Source organism: Mobula hypostoma, chromosome 4 (assembly GCF_963921235.1).
Source record: "Mobula hypostoma chromosome 4, sMobHyp1.1, whole genome shotgun sequence".
Classification (NCBI taxonomy): domain Eukaryota; kingdom Metazoa; phylum Chordata; class Chondrichthyes; order Myliobatiformes; family Myliobatidae; genus Mobula; species Mobula hypostoma.
The window spans coordinates 114,087,313-114,106,916 of record NC_086100.1 but is presented as its reverse complement, the minus strand read 5'-3'; the positions used below and the strand labels follow the sequence as shown (position 1 = coordinate 114,106,916).

General features: G+C 41.4%; 1 protein-coding gene across 7 annotated transcripts in view; it reads right to left on the bottom strand.

Moving 5' to 3' along the window:
* The window catches only part of gria2b (glutamate receptor, ionotropic, AMPA 2b), a 142,032-nt gene that overhangs the window by 6,362 nt on the left and 116,066 nt on the right, over positions 1 to 19,604 (bottom strand). For all 7 annotated transcript variants that reach the window (XM_063046396.1, XM_063046397.1, XM_063046399.1 and 4 more), the window contains one exon: positions 9,906 to 10,104. In XM_063046396.1, coding sequence (XP_062902466.1) covers positions 9,906 to 10,104 — 199 coding nt within the window. The remainder of the gene's footprint in view (positions 1 to 9,905; positions 10,105 to 19,604) is intronic.

Sequence of the window (19,604 nt, the reverse complement as noted above, 5' to 3'; positions counted from 1 at the left end):
TTACTCAGGTGAGTGCTCCTATACTTTCAGGGAAAGATATTCCTTTCAGTAACCAGGTGGCCAAGGCTCCTGTATAACAAAGCACCTGCAGAGCATCCTTGCTGGGGAGTAGTGCAAAGTAGCTCCTGAACTGTTTGAAGTAGTGGTCAATAGCTGCCGTCTCGGTCTACACCACACTGATGCACTTATGATGTGTCAGAGGCTGATTACTTAAAGGACTCCAGAAGATCATGGAACTGTTGCAGCATTAAGGAGCTTGTTTCGTCCGCTGAGCTCACCCTGACTGTCCAGAAGAGAGGTGCGAGCAGAGAACTCACTGCCTTCCGATCTAAGAGTAGAAGGCAGGGTGATGTATGTACCTCACAGGATTTCTGAAGGCACAGAGCACAATGGACTGCACTTATATGGGACAAGAGTTCTACTCAGCTATTAATAATTAGATCCATTATAATTCATTCTGAGGTATATTTTAGGCACTGTGTGATAAATCGAACATAAAACACTACAGCACAGGAACAGGCCCTTCATCTCACAGTATTGTGCCAAACCAGCTAAAAAGCAAATTAAAAACACCCAAACATTATTCCCTCCTACTACCACAATATCCATATCCCACAAATCTTCCTCACACCCATGTAGCTATCCAACCGTCTCTTAAAAACCTCTGATGTATTTGCCTCTACTACCATACCAGGCAGGGCATTCTGGGTATCCACCACTCTCTGAGTGAAAAACTTACCCCTCACATCCCCTTTGAACCTACCCCCTCTCAGCTTCAAAGCATGCCCTCTGGTATTAGACATTTCTACCCTGGGAAACAGATATTCTCTGTCCACTATACCTATGCTTCTCATAATTTTATAAACCTCTATCAGATCTCCCCTCAGCCTCCACCATTCCAAATTAAACAACCCACTTTATCCAACCTCTCATAATAGAACATGTCCGCTAAATCAGACAGCATCCTGGTAAACCTCTTCAGCACCCGCTCCAAAGCCTCAACATTCTTCCTATAGTGCACTCTCTCCTATATCTGTAGATTTTTTTCTACTTGAGTAGATCTTCTCCTTTTCTCAATCAAAGAAGTAATCCAATCAGCTTCCTAATTCTATGCGTTCAATCAAAAGCATACAGTTGTTGGTTTGCTCTTAATACTTCCGCTGACTGTTGTTTCATTGTCCATGTGCACGCGCTACACTTCTGTTCAGTTGGCGGATGATCACTCATTTGCTATGGAGGAGGTTGTGGACAGCTTGAACAATTTGGCGCCTTTAGATTCTGCTCACGAAGTGTGATTTTTTTATTACAAGCAGCAGCAGCAGAGTGAGTGAACAAACTGCCTGAGAACACTGAGGACATGAACGGAGAGGCAGCAGTAGAAGTATAAATGCAGACACCTTGAGGGAGAACAGCAGATTGATAGGTCATAGGGCATTGAAATCTTGGTAATCTAACAGTGGGACGATTGCAGGAGAGTCAGGCACCCTCAAAACCTAAGAGCACAGGTGTCTAACACCATGATGGCAACAGTTATACACCGAGTGGATGGAACAATGGATATTCCACATCAGATGTGAGATCATGCCATATAGTTTTGACAAAGAGCTTTCCCCTACTTCCATGCTAGAGATGACAATCGCCATGCTCAGTGTAAATCATGTACAAGATTGGAATGAACCCTCCAGCAATCCAGAGTTATTATGTAGGTTATAATGAACACTTCACATTCCTTCAAGCATCTTGATGTAATGTGCATCATCATCTGCCTATAACCTGTCATAAACCTTATTGAGTTCACTAGTGCAAAACCAGTGTCTGAACTTTTCCTCCATGGAACAAGCAGTTCAACTACCCTCCTCCTGCATCCTCATTCCTCAAGTCTCGTGGCACTCATGCATGGTGGATGAATCAGTGTGCAATTGAAACTCAGAGCTACTGAATAGAAGTGTCTGATGGAGTGACACCGTGTGCTTGTTTCCCAACACTGCAGATCACCAGTTGGAACCTGGATGTCTCCAGTATCTGAATGGGGACAAAAGAGGTACAAGAGGAGGTCACTTTGAGTAGAGGCAGCAGGTGATAGGAGTTTGCACCTAGTGAGATGACATTGTGGGAAGCAGGAAAACTGATTGTGAAAGGGGGCATTAATTCCAAGTATATAGTCACCCATAACAATCTTCCCTTTTCGGTTGGTCACTGTATCTGAGACAGTGTATAATTGCAAGGAGTGCTTCTTATGTAATGTTGACAATGAATTGAGGAACTTACATCAGTCCTGCAATCTGTCATTACTTACCTCTTTCTCCTGTAAGATAAAAGGAAGAGTGTGAAGGATTTTGTAGTGAATGATGTGCCCGCTACAGTTGAATAGTTGGAACCATGTGGAAGATTTGTTTGAGCATTATTGTGGTAAGGACAAGGGTCTAGTTGTGGAATTGATGGTGGGTTGGATCGCTGACTACCAGCCTCTCGCTCACTGCTGCCAAAGGAAGGTGTCTGCGTGTGGCAGTCTCTCTCTCTCTCTCACTCGCTGCTCCCAAGGGAAGATCGATGTGTTCTATTTTCTGATCACTGCTTTCTTTTTGTTGCTATTTTCGGACAATTTTGAACTGGGGCAGCCTTCAGATGATGAACTCTGTGCTGAAATAAACTATGCCCTTTGTTTTTTGTGTTTTATATTCTGTGCTTTCGACCAATTTTTGTTGCCATTTGATAACTTATTTCTTTTTTGCACATGCTAGGGGGAGGTGCTTGATTGTTTTTTTTTCTTTGAATAGGTACCATGGTTCTTTGTTTGGTGGCTGTCTGTGGAGAAGACGCATCTCAGGGTTGTATACTGCATACATACTTTGATAATAAATGTACTTTGAATCTTTGATTTGTTGATATAGTCACCCTTGTTCACACAGGTGAGGGCATCACATTTCTATCTGCACTGGGATCAGGATCCCATTGGCTTTCATCTTCCTGAATGCCACCTTATTTAAATGCTTCATTTCTGACCTGAGTAACTTCTTGCTAAGCATGCCAGTTCTCTCCACCTCATCCTCAAGAATGTCTGAGAGAATATTTAAGATATGGAGTGTTTGCTCCTATATCTGTCTCACAGTCACTGTTAATAAGTGACTTAAATGATGATGCTGGAGTTCATCTCAGATGTCAATCCTGAGTGTAATAACAAACAGACACATGAATATGTCCTCAAAGAATCTTCCTACAGACAGCCATAAAACAAAGAAGAACCATTAAATCCAGTCAAAGAAAAAAACATTAAACTTTCCCTCCCCCCAACATAAAAAAAATCAAATTGTGCAAATGGCCACAAAAAATTGATGCAGAATAAAGTGTTACAGTTACAGAGAAATTGCAGTGCACAAAATCAATAAGGTGCAAGGCTATAACAGGAATTTGAGTGTGTGGGTAATGGAAAGATGGACTGGTGGAAGAGGTGAAAAAGACAGCAAATGCAGGCTGGGTGATCCTGGAGGAGAGAGAAACAAGGCAGATAAGGAGCAGTTAATGGAAGATTGAGAATTCAAAGTTTATGCCGGCGTTTAATCTCTAATTACTTATCTCTAGACTCATCTCAGCAATTCTGGAGGCTGAAGACAGACACATTGGGAATGGGGAGATGGATTAAGTGGCTGGCAACTGGAAGTTGCTAGAGTCTATGTCCAATCTTACACATGTAGAGGAACTCATCTCTTCAATGTGTTTCCATAGAAGTGTAGAGGATGTGCAAGTGCTGAAGAATTAACAGAAATTACTAAAGAATGATGGAAGAAATGTCACAAGTTTCTATGTATTTCAGTGGAGTTAAGAAAATTACAGTGGTATGAGAGAGGAGTTGGCCAAAGTAAATTGGAAGGAGATGCTGGCAGGGATGACGGCAGAACAGCAATGACTTAAGTTTCTTGGAAAATGAAGAAGGTGTTGGATAGATGTATTCCAAAAGCAAAGTAATACTCAAATGGCAAAATAGTACAGCCATGGCTGACAAGGGAGGTAAAGCCAAAGCAAAAGCAAAAGAGAGGGCATATGGCAAAACCAAAATGAGCAGAAAGATAGAGGATTGGGAAGCTTTTAAAAACCCATGGAAAGCAACTAAAAGAATCATTAGGAGGGAAAAGATGAAATATGAAAACAAGTTAGCAAACAATATCAAGGTGGATAGGAAAAGCTTATTCAAGTACATAAACAAGAACAGTGAGATTGGATATAGGACCGCTAGAAAATGAGGCCGGAGAAATAATAAAATGGCAGATGAACTAAATATGGAAGACTGTGGAAGACATTAGCAGTGTGCCAGGCCTTGAGGGAAGAAGGGTGTGAGGGAAGAAGTGAGTGCAGTTTCTATAATAAGGGAGAAGGTGCTCAAAAAGTTGAAAGGCCAAAAGGTACTTAAGTCAGCCAGACCAGATGAACAGCATCCCAGAGTTCTGAAAGAGGTAGCAGTAGAGATTGTGGAGGTATTAGTAACGATTTTTAAAGAATCATTGGATTCTAGCATAGTTACAGAGGAGTGGAAAATTGCAAACGTCAATCCACTCATTAAGAAAGGAGGGAGGCAGCAGAAAGTAAATTATAGACCAGTTAGCCTGACTTCAGTGGTTGGGAAGAAGTTGGAGTCAATTGTTAAGGATGAGGTTATGGAGTATATGGTGAACACAGGACAAGATAGGACAAAGTCAGCATGGTCTCCTTAAGAGAAAATCTTGCCTGACAAACTTGTTGGAATTCTTTGAGGAGATTACAGGTAGGCTAAATAAAGGGGATGCAGTGGATGTTGTATATTTGGATTTTCAGAAGGTCTTTGACAAGGTGCCACACATGAGGCTGCTTACCAAGTTAACAGCCCATGGTATTACAGTTAGGTTATTAACATGGTCAGAGCGTTGGCTGATTGGTAGGAGACAGAGAGTGGGAACAAAGGCTCCTTTTCTGATTGGCTGCCAGAGACTAGTGGTGTTCTGTAGGAGTCGATGTTGGGACCACTTCTTTTTATGCTGTATATCAATGATTTAGATGATGGAATAGATGGCTTTGTTGCCAAGTTTTGCAGAAGATACAAAGATTGGTGTAGGGTCAGGTAGTGTTGAAGAAACAGGAAAGCTACTGAAGGACTTAGACAGATTAAGAGAATGGGTAAGAAAGTGGCAAATGAAATACGATGTTTGGAAAATACGTGGTCATGTACTTTGGTAGAAGAAATAAATATGCAGACTATTATCTAAACAGGGAGAAAATCCAAAAATCCGAGGTGCAAAGGGACTTGGGAGTTCTTGTGTGGAGCACTCTAAAGGTTAATTTGCAGGTTGAGTTGGTGGTGAGGAAGGTAAATGCAATGTTAATATTCATTTCAAGAGGTCTAGAATATAAGAGCAGGGATGTGATGCTAAGGTTTTATAAGGCACTGGTGACATCTTACCTTGAGTATTGAGAACAGTTTTGGGTTCCTTATCTAAGAAAAGAGGTTCTGGTATTGGAGAGGGCTCAGAGAAGGTTCACAAGAATGATTCTGGGAATGCAAGTGTTATCATATGAGGAATATTTGACGGCTTTGGGCCTGTACTTGCTGAAATTTAAAAGGATGAGGGGGAATCTCATTGAAACCTTTTGAATGTTGAAAGGCCTAGACAGAGTAGATGTGGAAGGGATGTTTCCCATCGTGGGAGAGTCTAGGACAAGAGGGCACGGCCTCAGTATAAAGGAGCATCCATTTAAAACAAAAGTTGCGGAGAAATTGCTTTTAGCCAGATGTTGGTGAATTTGTGGAATTTGTTCCCACAAGCAGCTGTGGAGGACAGGTCGTTGGGTGTACTTAAGGCAGAGATTGATACGTTCTTGATTGGCTATGACACCAAAGGTTACGGAGAGAAGACCAGGGAGTAAGACTGAGGAGAGGGAGAAAGGATTAGCTATGATTGAATGGCGGAGCAAAATTGATGGGCCAAAATGGCCTAATTCCGCTCTTATATTTTATGGTCTTATAGTCTAAACTAAAGATGTCAGAAATGCTTAGCAACAGCATTTATTCAAAGTGTCATTGCCCGGGAGCCAAAATGTGTTTATTCTGACAATGAAGCAGTGTAGGGGAGAAAGAAAAACAGAGAATTCAGAGCGGGTGAAAGTGGGGAAGTAAAATGACAGCAGGAAGCTGGACAATATTTCAGACTGGACTGTTTATTAAAACTTCATTTTTGAGATATGGCCATTGTTAGTAAGGCTTGCAATTATTGTTCATCTCAGGTGCTGTTGAGAAGGTTATGGCACTGAAAGAGAGGTGAAGGAAGAGAAGGGTCAAGTCAGAGGTGGACAATGTGAGAGCAAGGGAGAAATTTACACCAAACATAATGACATTTCCTAGTTCAGGATAAGAGCTAGAAGTGGCACTGTTAATACAATAATCTACCTGATAAAGGGGGATGAAGGAGATAAGTTTTAGATACTTGATGAAGTTAGCATTAGCTTGTACCCTTACAGATTTTCACAATAGCACATTTATTTGGAGAAAGTGAGTGGAGTATCTTCACTGAAACTAAGTATAATCAGGAGAAGGATGTAATGGAAGAGAGCTAGTTGGGTTTCTGATTAAGGATAAAGTGAAAGGTCTTTAATTTCCACCCAGTTGCTACCTTCAGGAAGTGCATGTCAGACTCACCCTTTCATTCCTCCACTTTCCTATTTTGCCAATAGACTAGTACTAAGTAACCAATACAAGCCCATTCCACTCATTGCTAATTTGCCTCTGGCATTTTCTGTATGTTGTTTCCAATTTCCAGCATCTGCAGATTTTCTCATGTTTGCGCTTGACTTCTTCCAGTTTTGCTTCCTATATAACCTCCATTCCATTCTCTGTTCCTCAGTCTCTTTTACATTCATTATTACAATAATCCTATCAATGGTGTGCTACATCCCCACCCCTACTAGGTATGTTGCAGTTCTAGAATTTACCAATATTCTGAGTAAACTAATTTTCTACACCAGAAGTCTTAACATTCATTGGATTATCCCTTAGAATTTCTATCATTTCGAAAGCGTTACCATTGCCCAACATATCTTGCCCTCCCCCTGCCTTTACAGAGAAAGTCTTTTGCTTCCACGATGCTCTTAGTTATTCTTCTATCTTCACCATTTCCCCTCCCACAGGACCTTTTCAATTAAAGATATACAACTCCTTCCTTTTTTTTAATATCTTCTGTTCCCAACTTCTGGAGCCAGGAACTCAGTTTCCATAGTAAGCATGATTTATATACAATCCTTTTGAGGTGTTACCCTGCATTCACTGTTCATGATGTAATCTGGTGTCATGTACAGTATATAGGGGAGATAAATTTCCAGGTTAGGTACCTGCTTTGTACAGTACTACACGCATGCCCTATCTTCCAATTAAGACACATCACAACCTTCGGACACAACATCAAGTACAAGAGTTTTGTGAAACCACCATTTCTAGCACCCTTATTTCAGATTTCCAGTATCATCACTACATTTTTGTTAATTTCAAATATTACTGTGTATTCAGCAACCCTTACACACAAGAATCTGCTCATGCATGTTAACTCAGTGTGTTTTGTCAGGATCACTCAGCTCTTGACCTCATCACAATCTTGATCCAAGCATGGACCAAACAGCAAAATCCCAGTGGTGAGGTTAGACTAACTGCTCTTGGCAACAAGACAGCATTTGACAAAATGTGACACATGGAGCCTCAGAGTAAAATTAAAGTCAATGGACAATAATGAGAAAACACTCATACTTCATACAAAGAAAGATCATTGTATTTGTTGGAGATGAACTATGCTAGCTTCAGAACATTACTGCAGGATCACCTCAAGGCAGTGTCCAAACCCCAGCTGCCTTAATGACCTTTTACTCAGTGTAAGAACAAAAGAAACAAACCAGTTAGCCCTTAGCACATGCTCCACTATTCAATGAGTTCATAGCTCATCTTTAACCTCAACAAATTTTCCTGTATTAATCCCATAATTTTCATTCCATTACTCTCAAAAAACCAATGAATATCTGTCTTAAACATATTCAGTGACTAAACCTCCACTGCACTTGTGTAGAGAGTTCGAAGAACCATGACCATCCAGTAAAGATATTTCATCTCTGTCCTGAAAGGCCAAACTTTAATTTTGAGATTGTATTCCCTCACCATCTATCTTTTTACTTACTGAGCATTACAGCTCTGTTATTTACTTCAACATGTATTTTCTCTCCCTTCCTGTCAAACTTTTATGATCGTTCCCCCTTCACTATCTTTTGTCAAGATCACAGAGCATCCTAAAACTGAAATATACCGCTAGATCCTGGAATGCCCTCCTCACTGGAATAAAGACAGTGACTGCAGCAGTTTTAGAAGACAGTTTACCATTTCCTTCTAAGGGCAATGAAAGATGAGCAATAATTGCCTTGACAATAAAAATGAATACAAAAAATTATTAACTTCAATTGAGTTCTCTAGTGTAGCCTTCCTTACTTTCTCTCCTCTCCTCAAAATTCTCTGCCACTTAATATATTTTCACCTCTAAACATACCTAGTTCCGGTGTGAGAATGAAACATTTAGAACATTAACTCTGTTTCTCTCTCCACTAATACTGCCTCACACAGCATTTGAAGGGTCTTGGCCCAAAATGTCAACTATTTATTCATTTTTAGGTTATGTTCATATTTCCAACATCTGCAGTATTTTGAGTAAATGAGGTTTTGACGTTTTAAGAATTATTTAGATCCATTGATGCAAATATTTCAACTGCTAAACATCTGTCCTGAAGACTTTTGAGTCTGTTACATAACAAGGAAATACACTCAGTGGCCACTTTATTAAGTACACCATACACCTACTCACAAATATCTAATCACATGGTAGAAATTCAATGCATAAAAGCACGCAGACATGGTCAAGAGATTCAGCTGTTGTTCAGACCAAACATCAGAGTGGGGAAGAAACGTGATCCGAGTGACTTTGACCGTGGAATGATTGTTGGTACCAGCAGGGATGGTTTGAATATCTCAGAAACTGCTGATTTCCGGAGATTTTCATGCTGAACAGTCACTAGAGTTTACAGAGAATGGTGTGAAAAACAAACAAAAACATCCAATGAGCAGCAGTTCTATGGTTGAAAACACCTTGTTAATGACAGAAGTTGGAGGCGAATGGCCAGATTGGTTCAAGATGTCAGGAAGGCAACAATATGTTACACAATGATGTGCAGAAGAGCATCTCTGGAAGCACAACACGTTGAACCCTGAAGTGGAGGCTATAGCTGCAGAAGACCATGAACATACACTCAGCAGTCTCCTTAATAACCAGGGAGTATACTGGAATTCAAATTTTCTTATTCTGCATTCCTTTCTTTTCTTGAATGATACTGTGATATTTGATTCCTTTTCCAATAATGAGGATGTCAATGTTCGGAAACACTCTAGTAACAATCCATCAACAGAACAAATACCTACAGGCTATAACCAAATAATGTGCCATTGCCTCTGATTGACTGGTGTTATTTTTCTAGTCCCACCACCAGCCATCATTGTGAATTCAGGACATTTTATTGACGGCCAGTGAACTATCTTGACATTTAGTTACTATTGATAAATAAACACAGTAGACATGGTAGGTAAGTTCTTACCAGTACTATGTTGTAATCATCTGATAATCTACTTATTTTAAAAGATATTGACTAAAGGATGAAGAATCCTTGCCCAATGGAAAATCAATATGATTTGATCCTTATTGACTGTTATAATAAAAAATAGAAACTGTCACCATAAGCAAAACCTTTGCATTAACAGTGTTATGCTTAATAGAAATGATTCTGTTCTCAGCCCAACCATATGCAAAGTAATTCTGCCGCAGCTAAAACAAAACACAGGGATATAAATACCCCTATCTTACCCTAAAGAATTCTTTTGTTGATCCAGCATCCAAAGTTCCGTACGCAATATCAGTTTGCTTAGCAAGGTCCTCCGCACTTTCAATAGGTGACACCATCCGTTCGACCGTCAGGAAAGCAGCTAAGTTAGCCGTATATGATGATATTATGATCAAGGTAAAGAACCACCATACACCTCCAACAATACGCCCCGACAGGGATCTAATAACAAGTGTGAAATGGATTTATAGAATGAAATGTCTTCATTGAAGCAGAGTAAACAATCACATGATATTGAACATAGCATTAAAGCACAAGGAAGCACATTACTGTATATGCTGGCTACTTATAAGATCATTTAAAAAGAATTTCATTTCTTTCTGTGGAGAATGTAACCGTAACATTTTTAGTGTTGTTAAAGTGTACTCCTCCAGAAGGACCACAACCTTGTCATAGGGTTTGGAGGCTTTCGTGCCTCGATGACCAGAGAGCTATGTTGGCTAGAGTCAGGGCCTTGTGGTTGGGCTCTTGGTTGGGTAATCCATGCCAAACAGGGTAAAAGGTAAAGGCCAGACTAAGAGTGGTCCACTGGTCCTCCAGGTTCAGGGATTCAGCTCAGGGCTAGCAATCCAGACTGGTCAAAACAAATTGTTATGGAAACAGCAATGAAGTCTCCTTCTACATCTGAGTGTGATGACATGGACAGACAGAGATGGGAGACCTTATTACTGCCCTACACACCAACAGTGTTATAGCAGTACATAAGTAAAAGTGTACTCTCTATAGTGAAGAGTTTCACTTAGCCCAATAAACAGTAAAACGATGCTCCTGTCAGTAACATCTGCTGGAAATATGAGGATAAGCCAGATGAAAACAAGATTAGTCATCCCTAATCATAATTCATATGTTACATTCATAGGATAGATGAAGACAGGTGTATGATTACTATACTGTATATACAGGGTATAGTCTGAAAGTGAAAAACTAGAACAAACGCCTGAATGACTATCGTCACCTAACCTGGAAAAAAAACATTGAACACATTCAGTGACACCCACAAACAGTTGTTACACACAGATGTGAAAAGCCATGTATCATACTGAAAATTCAGTCTGCAAAAAATTCAAACGCTCAGCATTCGGTAAGCAACTTTAAAAATCCATTTATAATTTACCAAAACCAAACATTTTGTAAAAGAAATAGAGGCAAGCAAGCATGTAGAACAAAACTGTTGTAAATTCACAGGTTATGTGAAAGCAAAATCAACTCAGAAATCCAAGGCTTTTTGCAGCATCGAAAAGTACATTTGTGTCTCCCTTGCTCTGGTATAAAAGATAAGAACATAAGTTAAATTTCTTTTAATTAAGTTCATGAAAAAAGAATCTATGTCAATTCCCATAGGGTTATTTGTGACAAATATCCTAAAACAATCCATATTATTTTTTTTATTTAAAACTGTAAACTTCTAACCAAAACAAGGGCCACTGAATTGCTGGTGTTTCTAAACGTGCCCTTAGTTACCATATTTATTTCATTACTAAACCATAGACTTGCTCAGTCCCATCTCTTCAGATAGCCAGAGATAGCTTTTCCACTAACTTATCAACTTAAAAACTAAAATTTTTAGTTCTGTACTAAAAATCAAGTAAACATAGCAAACAGCTGTACATAATACCCTTAAGTCAGGTCTCATCACTAATTTTAAATGGGTTGATCTTTAATGTTGTAGTTCAAATGCAACAGTCATTATGCTACTTTGCAGAAATGGCTAAATTTCATAGATAAATCCAAATAGTCAGTGTCAGGAGGCAATTCAACCATGTGAACATAAAAATCGGGACACTTGTACTAATCCAAGGATTCCTGTTGTTAAAATATTTAATGTGCATATTCATTATTTTCTGTAAGCAGCTATTATGCATATGATGCAACAACTAGAGTATTGCTACTGTGATGTTGTAAAACATTAACGTCCCAGATATGATTCCTATATATAAACAACAATGGCTGAATAAATGAGAACATCTACCATGGTGAGATCATCGAACTCAGCCAAAACCCCATTATTGGACTGGCAATCTTAAACTCAGCAAACATCAGATATGTATGGTTTCTGATCCATCAAATATTTCTCACTATCATGGTCTTTCATCAGCTACTAAAACATGGTTTTTAATAATAAAGTAATATTATGGGAGTCTTTTTTTTCTAAATTTTACATTAAGTACTGACCTAATAAAAGTAAAGTAAAAGTGTTAGGAGTCTACAGTAATACTCCCTTTGACAGTATATGTAAAGATGCTTATAACTTGGTAACATGAATGTATCAACTCCAACATATTGTACTAAATTTCAAAAATTATCAGAAAGTAAAGTGGCCTCACCTGTCATAGCCTTTTAGAAGGAAAAAATACAGATATGCTTTAAATACATTGAATTTGACTTTAAGTATGACAATAAGGGTGTTTTAATGTTTCTTTCCTACAGGAGCTAGTATTTAATTATTCTCAACCGAAGTGTTTCTGTTCAATTTCTAACCTTAACTCTAATTCTCTTACAAAACAATCTATGTGCAACTCAGTGTAAGGGACAATGTTTTGCTAGGAAATTAGGCAAGAATTTGATGAAGAAACTGATCAAATTTTGGAAGGATAAGATGCTCAAATTAAACCATTTGTATTGAGGCTAAATTCAAAGCTGTTTACGGAGGGATCTGGTCACTGTTTTGTATATGGTGTATAGTAACATTCTTCCAGAGTCACAGCATGGAAACAGGAAGTAGCATGGTTTGATGTATCCATGCTGAATGAGATGCCTATCTACATTAATCCCATTCTCCCATGTATTTAGCCCATGCGTTTCTATTCATTTCCTATCCATGTGCCTGTCCGAACATTGTGATTGCACCTGCCTCTCCAAATTCCTTTTTGTCAGCTTGTTCCATAAAACAATCAACATCTGTGGGGGAAAACTTAACCTTCAGATCTCCTTTAAGTTTCTCTTCTCTCACCTTCAACTTATGACCTCTAGTTTTAGGCTTTTCCCACCTTAGGAAAAATACTGTCTGCACTATCTACACCTTACACTATTTTATAAACCTCAATAAGTTCATAGCTCAGCCTCCAGTGAGAATAATCCCAGTCTATCTAATCTCTTATCATAATGAAAGCCCTCAAATCCAACAACACCCCAGTGAATCTTTTCTGCACTCTTTCTAGCACTACCAGATCCTTTCTATAGGATGGTGACCAGAACTACACATAATATATCAAGTGTGGCCTAACTGATGTCTTGCAACAGCGATGTTCCAACTCTGATACTCAGTACCTTTGTCAATGAAGGGAAGCAACTTAAACATGTTCACTGCCCTATCCACCTGCGCCATCATTTTCAGGACACTATGAACATGCACCCCTAGGTCCTTTTGTATATTAATGCTTCTACAGTCCCTGCCATTTACTGTATGCTGGTTAGAACTGCTGCCTCTGTAAAGCAGGCAGCATAATCAAAATTCCCACACACCCAGAAAATTCTTTTCTCCCCTCTTATTGGGCAGAAGGTACAAAAGCCTGAAAACACGGAGTACAAGACTCAAGTGCGGTCTCCATCCTGCTGTTATAAGACTTCACATGGCTTGAGAGATAGATAGTGTTTAAGTTGTGACGAAAGTACACATAGACTAAGATATTGACTGTCCTGTGCTATCACCAGTGGGATCAACAGTTGATCTGCCACCTGTCTTCAGGAGATAGAGATAAGTAAAGACAATGGAGCAGCATTTGGAAATGTTAATGAAGAGACGGGAGAGCTTAACGGAAGGAGACAGCGGTCTGGGAATTGTCAAGACCGGCTCCTCTTTGAACCCTGAACTGTTTGAAGTGATGGACAGGCGATACCCCAGCAGGGGGATAAAAAGGGACAGGTTCGCTAAGGCTAGACACACACGACACCCCGAGGTAACGAGACCCTGGAAGCGGTGCGTCTCCCACAAGTCGGTGGGAGTTTTTGGAGGGCTGGTCGCGGGACCAAGCCATAGACGCACTGGCTGGAAAGGAATGATCGGTGGGAACCTGGTGTGTGTCCGCCCTTGCCTAGGTGCCAGATTCACAGTAGAGGAACGGAGGGGTCACAGTCGGTGACCTCAGAAGACATTACAAAGGGCTCGCCCGAAAGCTGACTGCGAGGAATATCGAAGGTCTGTGTGGAAGCCGTTTTTGAATATTCATTCACTTTCTCTCTCTCTCTCCCATGGCAGTGATTACTGTGAACTGAACTGAACTCAATTGAACTGAACTTTGCGTCACTTTGAAACTGGTCATTTACCCCTAGACGACGATAGAGCTTGATTGATCCTGTTATCCTAATTCTGTGTACATGTGTGTTTATCATTGCTGAACTGTTGTATTCATTATCCTTTTGATTACAGTACTGTGTTGCTTATTTCTTTAATAAAACTTTCTTAGTTCCAGTAATCCAGACACCAACTGAGTGATCCATTTCTGCTGGTTTGGCAACCCAGTCACTGGGTACATAACATAAGTGGGGTTCTCGTCCGCGATTTTGAACGCTAAATTTGGGACGGAGTAAATTGATTGGGTTAAAATTGCCGAAAGAAAGAAAAGGCAAACAGCGGAAATGGAGATTGAGGAATTTCTAAAGGCGCCGACCTTGGAGGCATTAGAGGATTCCAGGAAAGCGGAATTGGCAGCTGTGGCCAAACGGTTGAATCTTGTTAAGGGGAAGTCGACAATGAGGAGAGAGGAGATGTACAGAGCTATCGTAGAGCACTATGTATCTAAAGGTATGTTTCGCCAAGGGGAGCTGGAGGTAGTGTCTATTGAAAAACCTGCTGGAGACGCGGTACAGGTGCAGCTTGAAAAACTGAGACTCGAGCACGAGTTCCGGATACAGCAGTTAGAACACGAAGAGAAACAGTTAGAAAGGCAGGAGAGAGAGAGACAGTTACAACGGCGAGAGAGAGACAGTTACATCGGCAAGAGAGAGAGAGGCAGTTGGAGCGAGAGGAGAAACAGAAGGAAAGGGAATTTGAGCTGCAGAAGTTAAAGATAAGGGCAGAGCAGGGGCCCGTGCCGAACCAAGGTGGAGGGTACCGGGCGACCCAGGAGGTTAGGCTGGTTCCCCCATTTGATGATACCGAGGTGGACCAGTACTTCCTCCATTTCCAAAAAGTTGCTACAAGTCAGGACTGGCCGAGGGATAAGTGGGATGTTTTGCTTCAGAGTGTACTGAAAGGGAAAGCCCAACAAACTTACTCAGCTTTGTCCGCAGAAGATGCCCAAAGGTATGAGGTGGTGAAAGAGGCCATCCTCAGGATTTATGAGTTGGTCCCGGAGGCATACTGGCAGAGGTTCTGGAATGCGAGGAAGCAGTGGGACCGCACGTATTTAGAGTTTGCCCGTGAGATGCAGACATATTGTGAGCGTTGGTGCGCCTCGAAGGGGGTAGAGGGGGATTATGACAGACTGCTACAGCTGATCCTGATTGAGCAGTTTAAAGGTTGTGTCCCTGAGGGTATGAGACCCTACCTAGATGAGAAAGAGGCAGCCACGTTAGCCGCAACTGCTAAGTTAGCGGATGAGTACGCGTTGACGCATAAAATGAAGTCTGCCCCGAGTAAAGGCTACCAGAAAGGTAGTCAGGACGGTGGGGAGAGTCCGCCAGAAAAGTCAGAAAATAAGCCAGGGACTAGTGAGAAGGATAAGGTAGACCAGGAGCTGTCTGGTAGGAAGTCTCCTGGGGTCGTCTGTTATAATTGTGGGAAAGTTGGACACTTTGCGTCCAGGTGCTTTGCCCCAAAGAAGGAGACGGGAAAAGGAAAAACGGCGATTTTGACTGGCTGTATCGAGCTGGTAAACGAACCGCTAGGAGAGGACAGGTCTGCCAAAGTTCAGGAAGGCCGCGAGAGGTTTATCTCGGCTGGATTGGTGTCAGTGAAGGAGGGGCTAAACCCAGTTCCAGTGCGGATCGGGAGAGACACGGGACCGTGTCAGTCACTGATACTGAAGAGTGTATTAGAGTTTAGCTCAGAGACCCAGACTGGGGAGATCAAGGTAAAAGGTATTGGGGAAGGGACAAAGGCAGTCCCTTTGCACCAGATACACCTACAAAGCAACTTGGTCTCTGGACTAGTCACGATCAGGGTGAGGCCCGAATTACCGATGAAAGGCGTGGAAGTCTTGCTCAGTAATGACCTCGCCGGGGGAATTGTGTTCTCGACAGTGAGCTTGACAGGTCAGCCTGCCAGCATTGAGGCCCCGCCCATGGACTCACAGGTTCATCCCGGGACTGCCGAAGTGAATTTAGCTGAGACGTTTATGCCAGCCTTGTACGAGAAGGGGGTAGAAAGTGAAAAGAAGGAACGTAATGAAACAGGAGGAAGTGGAGAAATTAAGAAAGATTTATCATTAGAAAAGAAGGACTTTATACAGGCACAGGAGCAAGACGAGGAAACAGCTCGCTGTGAAACAGAGTTAGGGAGAGAGCCAGTAGGCTATGGTGTGAAGGGGGAGGTGCTAGGGAAGGAAGGGAGACCAAGTACCGCAGATGAGGAATGGGGGATGGTGCCAAAAATCTCTGGGGACGAGATTTTTAACCTGGCCCACAAGGTACCCCCCGGTGGACATTTTGCGGTGCTGGAGGAAACAGTTGGTGGAATCATGAAAGAGGTTTACCGGCTGCCCAGGAGGAAGGATGTTATTGATCATGGCAGACGCGAACTGAGACGGTCACAGGCTTTTGATATGCTAACAAACCTAGTCGATGTTAGCGCGGAAATCAATGAAGCTAGGGTCCCCCGATAAGAGAAAAAAACCATTTTGAAAAGATGAGTATGGTATCGACCAGATGGGAGAAGGCTATTGTTTTGGCCAGCTCTGCTGATAAGGTCTCTCCCTTAATCCCCAAACAAAGCGACTCTTTAGGAGAAGTAATTAAACGGCTCGCACACGTGTGTTTGATTGTCCCGAGGCGATGCAAAGAACTGGGACGTTGGGTGGTGTTTGTTACACTAGGCCAGCCTAGTGAGCAACAGCCCTATAGAATGAGTAATTCAGTGACGAAAGGGCTAACAAACACAGAAGTGTGTATTGGCCATATGATACAGCTGTCTGAAGCCGGCTTGATAGTGAACCTTGAAAAAAATGAGTTCGGCCACACGAAGGTCACTTATCTGGGAATTGTGATGACACAGGGGCAGCTGGCAGCGATGCAAGCTAAAGTGCAGGCTATCTCTGACATCCCAACCCCGACAGATAAGAGGGCCCTCAGAAGGCTCTTGGAGATGGTGGGGTACTGTAGGAAGTTTTGCAATAACTCTGCGGTTACTACCCCTCCCCCTCCTACTAAGCTCTTGTGAGAGAAAACTAAGTCGGAATGGGACAACCCTTGTTATTGTGGTCCGGGACGAAACCCAATGAGAGGTTACATTGATCGCAATTCATCAGTGTTTTTGGTCACTATGAAGTTTGCTAAGTTGGAGCCTGGTCTAAGAGATTATTAATAACACATATAAAAGGAACAGAAAATGTGCTGGCTGACTGTCTGCCAGGTGTTGACAACTTAAAACTCGCTGTATTAGCCAAATAGCTGGTAAAGATGTGTATCAAATAATGTATTCATGTTTGTAATTTTTACCCCGGTAAAAATCCTTAAAGGTGAGGGGTGTGACGAAAGTACACATAGACTAAGATATTGACTGTCCTGTGCTATCACCAGTGGGATCAACAGTTGATCTGCCACCTGTCTTCATGAGAGAGAGATAAGTAAAGACAATGGAGCAGCATTTGGAAATGTTAATGAAGAGACGGGAGAGCTTAACGGAAGGAGACAGCGGTCTGGGAATTGTCAAGACCGGCTCCTCTTTGAATCCTGAACTGTTTGATGTGATGGACAGGCGATACCCCAGCAGGGGGATAAAAAGGGACAGGTTCGCTGAGGCAAGACACACACGACACCCCGAGGTAACGAGACCCTGGAAGCGGTGCGTCTCCCACAAGTCGGTGGGAGTTTTTGGAGGGCTGGTCGCGGGACCAAGCCATAGACGCACTGGCTGGAAAGGAATGATCGGTGGGAACCTGGTGTGTGTCCGCCCTTGCCTAGGTGCCAGGTTCACAGTAGAGGAACGGAGGGGTCACAGTCGGTGACCTCAGAAGACATTACAAAGGGCTCGCCCGAAAGCTGACTGCGAGGAATATCGAAGGTCTGTGTGGAAGCCGTTTTTGAATATTCATTCGCTTTCTCTCTCTCTCTCCCATGGCAGTGATTACTGTGAACTGAACTGAACTCAATTGAACTGAACTTTGCGTCACTTTGAAACTGGTCATTTACCCCTAGACGACGATAGAGCTTGATTGATCCTGTTATCCTAATTCTGTGTACATGTGTGTTTATCATTGCTGAACTGTTGTATTCATTATCCTTTTGATTACAGTACTGTGTTGCTTATTTCTTTAATAAAACTTTCTTAGTTCCAGTAATCCAGACACCAACTGAGTGATCCATTTCTGCTGGTTTGGCAACCCAGTTACGGGGTACATAACAAAGTTAACAACACTTCTCAATGGAAAATCGAACCTTATTGTTTTCATAAATACAATTTGAGGAATCTATGAGGTACTGTATTCAAGTAGAAAGAGTTTAGATAAAGTACATATGTGAAAGGAAGAGAGATAATTAAAAAGACTCACAGGGATAATTTCTGTTAACAGTGAGGATTGGAAGTTATAAGTACAACTTTCTGCATCTCTTGTAAATGTTTAACTTTTACTATATCTGTGTGACAGTAGAGATGGCTGAGCTTTTGGGAGATTACATTTCCAGCAGGTAAAAGAGATCATAATTGTTTTCACTAGAAGGGGGTTTCTGAGCTATAGAATGCTTGTAGCCAAGCTCGTTAGTGTGATTTCCAGCAGATGAGAAAAGTGGTTGTTCTGTCTCAGGCTGTATAATTGTCTCTTGAATATGCTAATATAATGGCCTCCAATTAAGCAAGTACCCATTGAGCAAATAATAGGACTCTCAGTAAACCATTATCTATAGATCTCAGCCTCAAGGAACTACCTTTTATGTACAGTAACGAGTACCAAAATCATACAACAGTCCCAAATATTTTGACATGACAGTCCTCATTGGCTTATGCTATGACATGGTCAGGTGGAAGTTGATCAGAAACAAGGATAGTCTGTCTTTGTTGTAGATATACAGCTAAACAGCTATCTCTATAACTGGATAGGCAAATTCAAAAATAAATTGAGTAAGCCTGTATTTTGTTCAATAAAATGCCCATAGGAACTGCAAGGTGACAACGTTATTGTTCCATAGTAAGAGTATGAAGTCCACAACAGTAGAAAAGGTCCAGGCTTCTGGTGACATACAGAGCTGTAATGTTAATATGGGGCTAAGGTAATATCCAGTATTGGAGTGGTATTAACTAGAACACAAGCAGATACTACTGCAGTCAGTCAGATATCACTCATAGCTTGCTAGATAATACAGTATGAAGGTTGATACTTCGGTGAGCTACTCTCAATCAATCTAAACTAATTAGTCAAAGGTTATACCTATGGTTACTTGAAGGCACTGCAATCATTCTGAAAATAGGTGGGATTAGTCATTGCTATTTTGTTAACATACTGGGTATTGGAATTGCTTTATTTTGTGACCATTGCTATCTTCATAAAATTCTTACAGTACTCTACCAAATG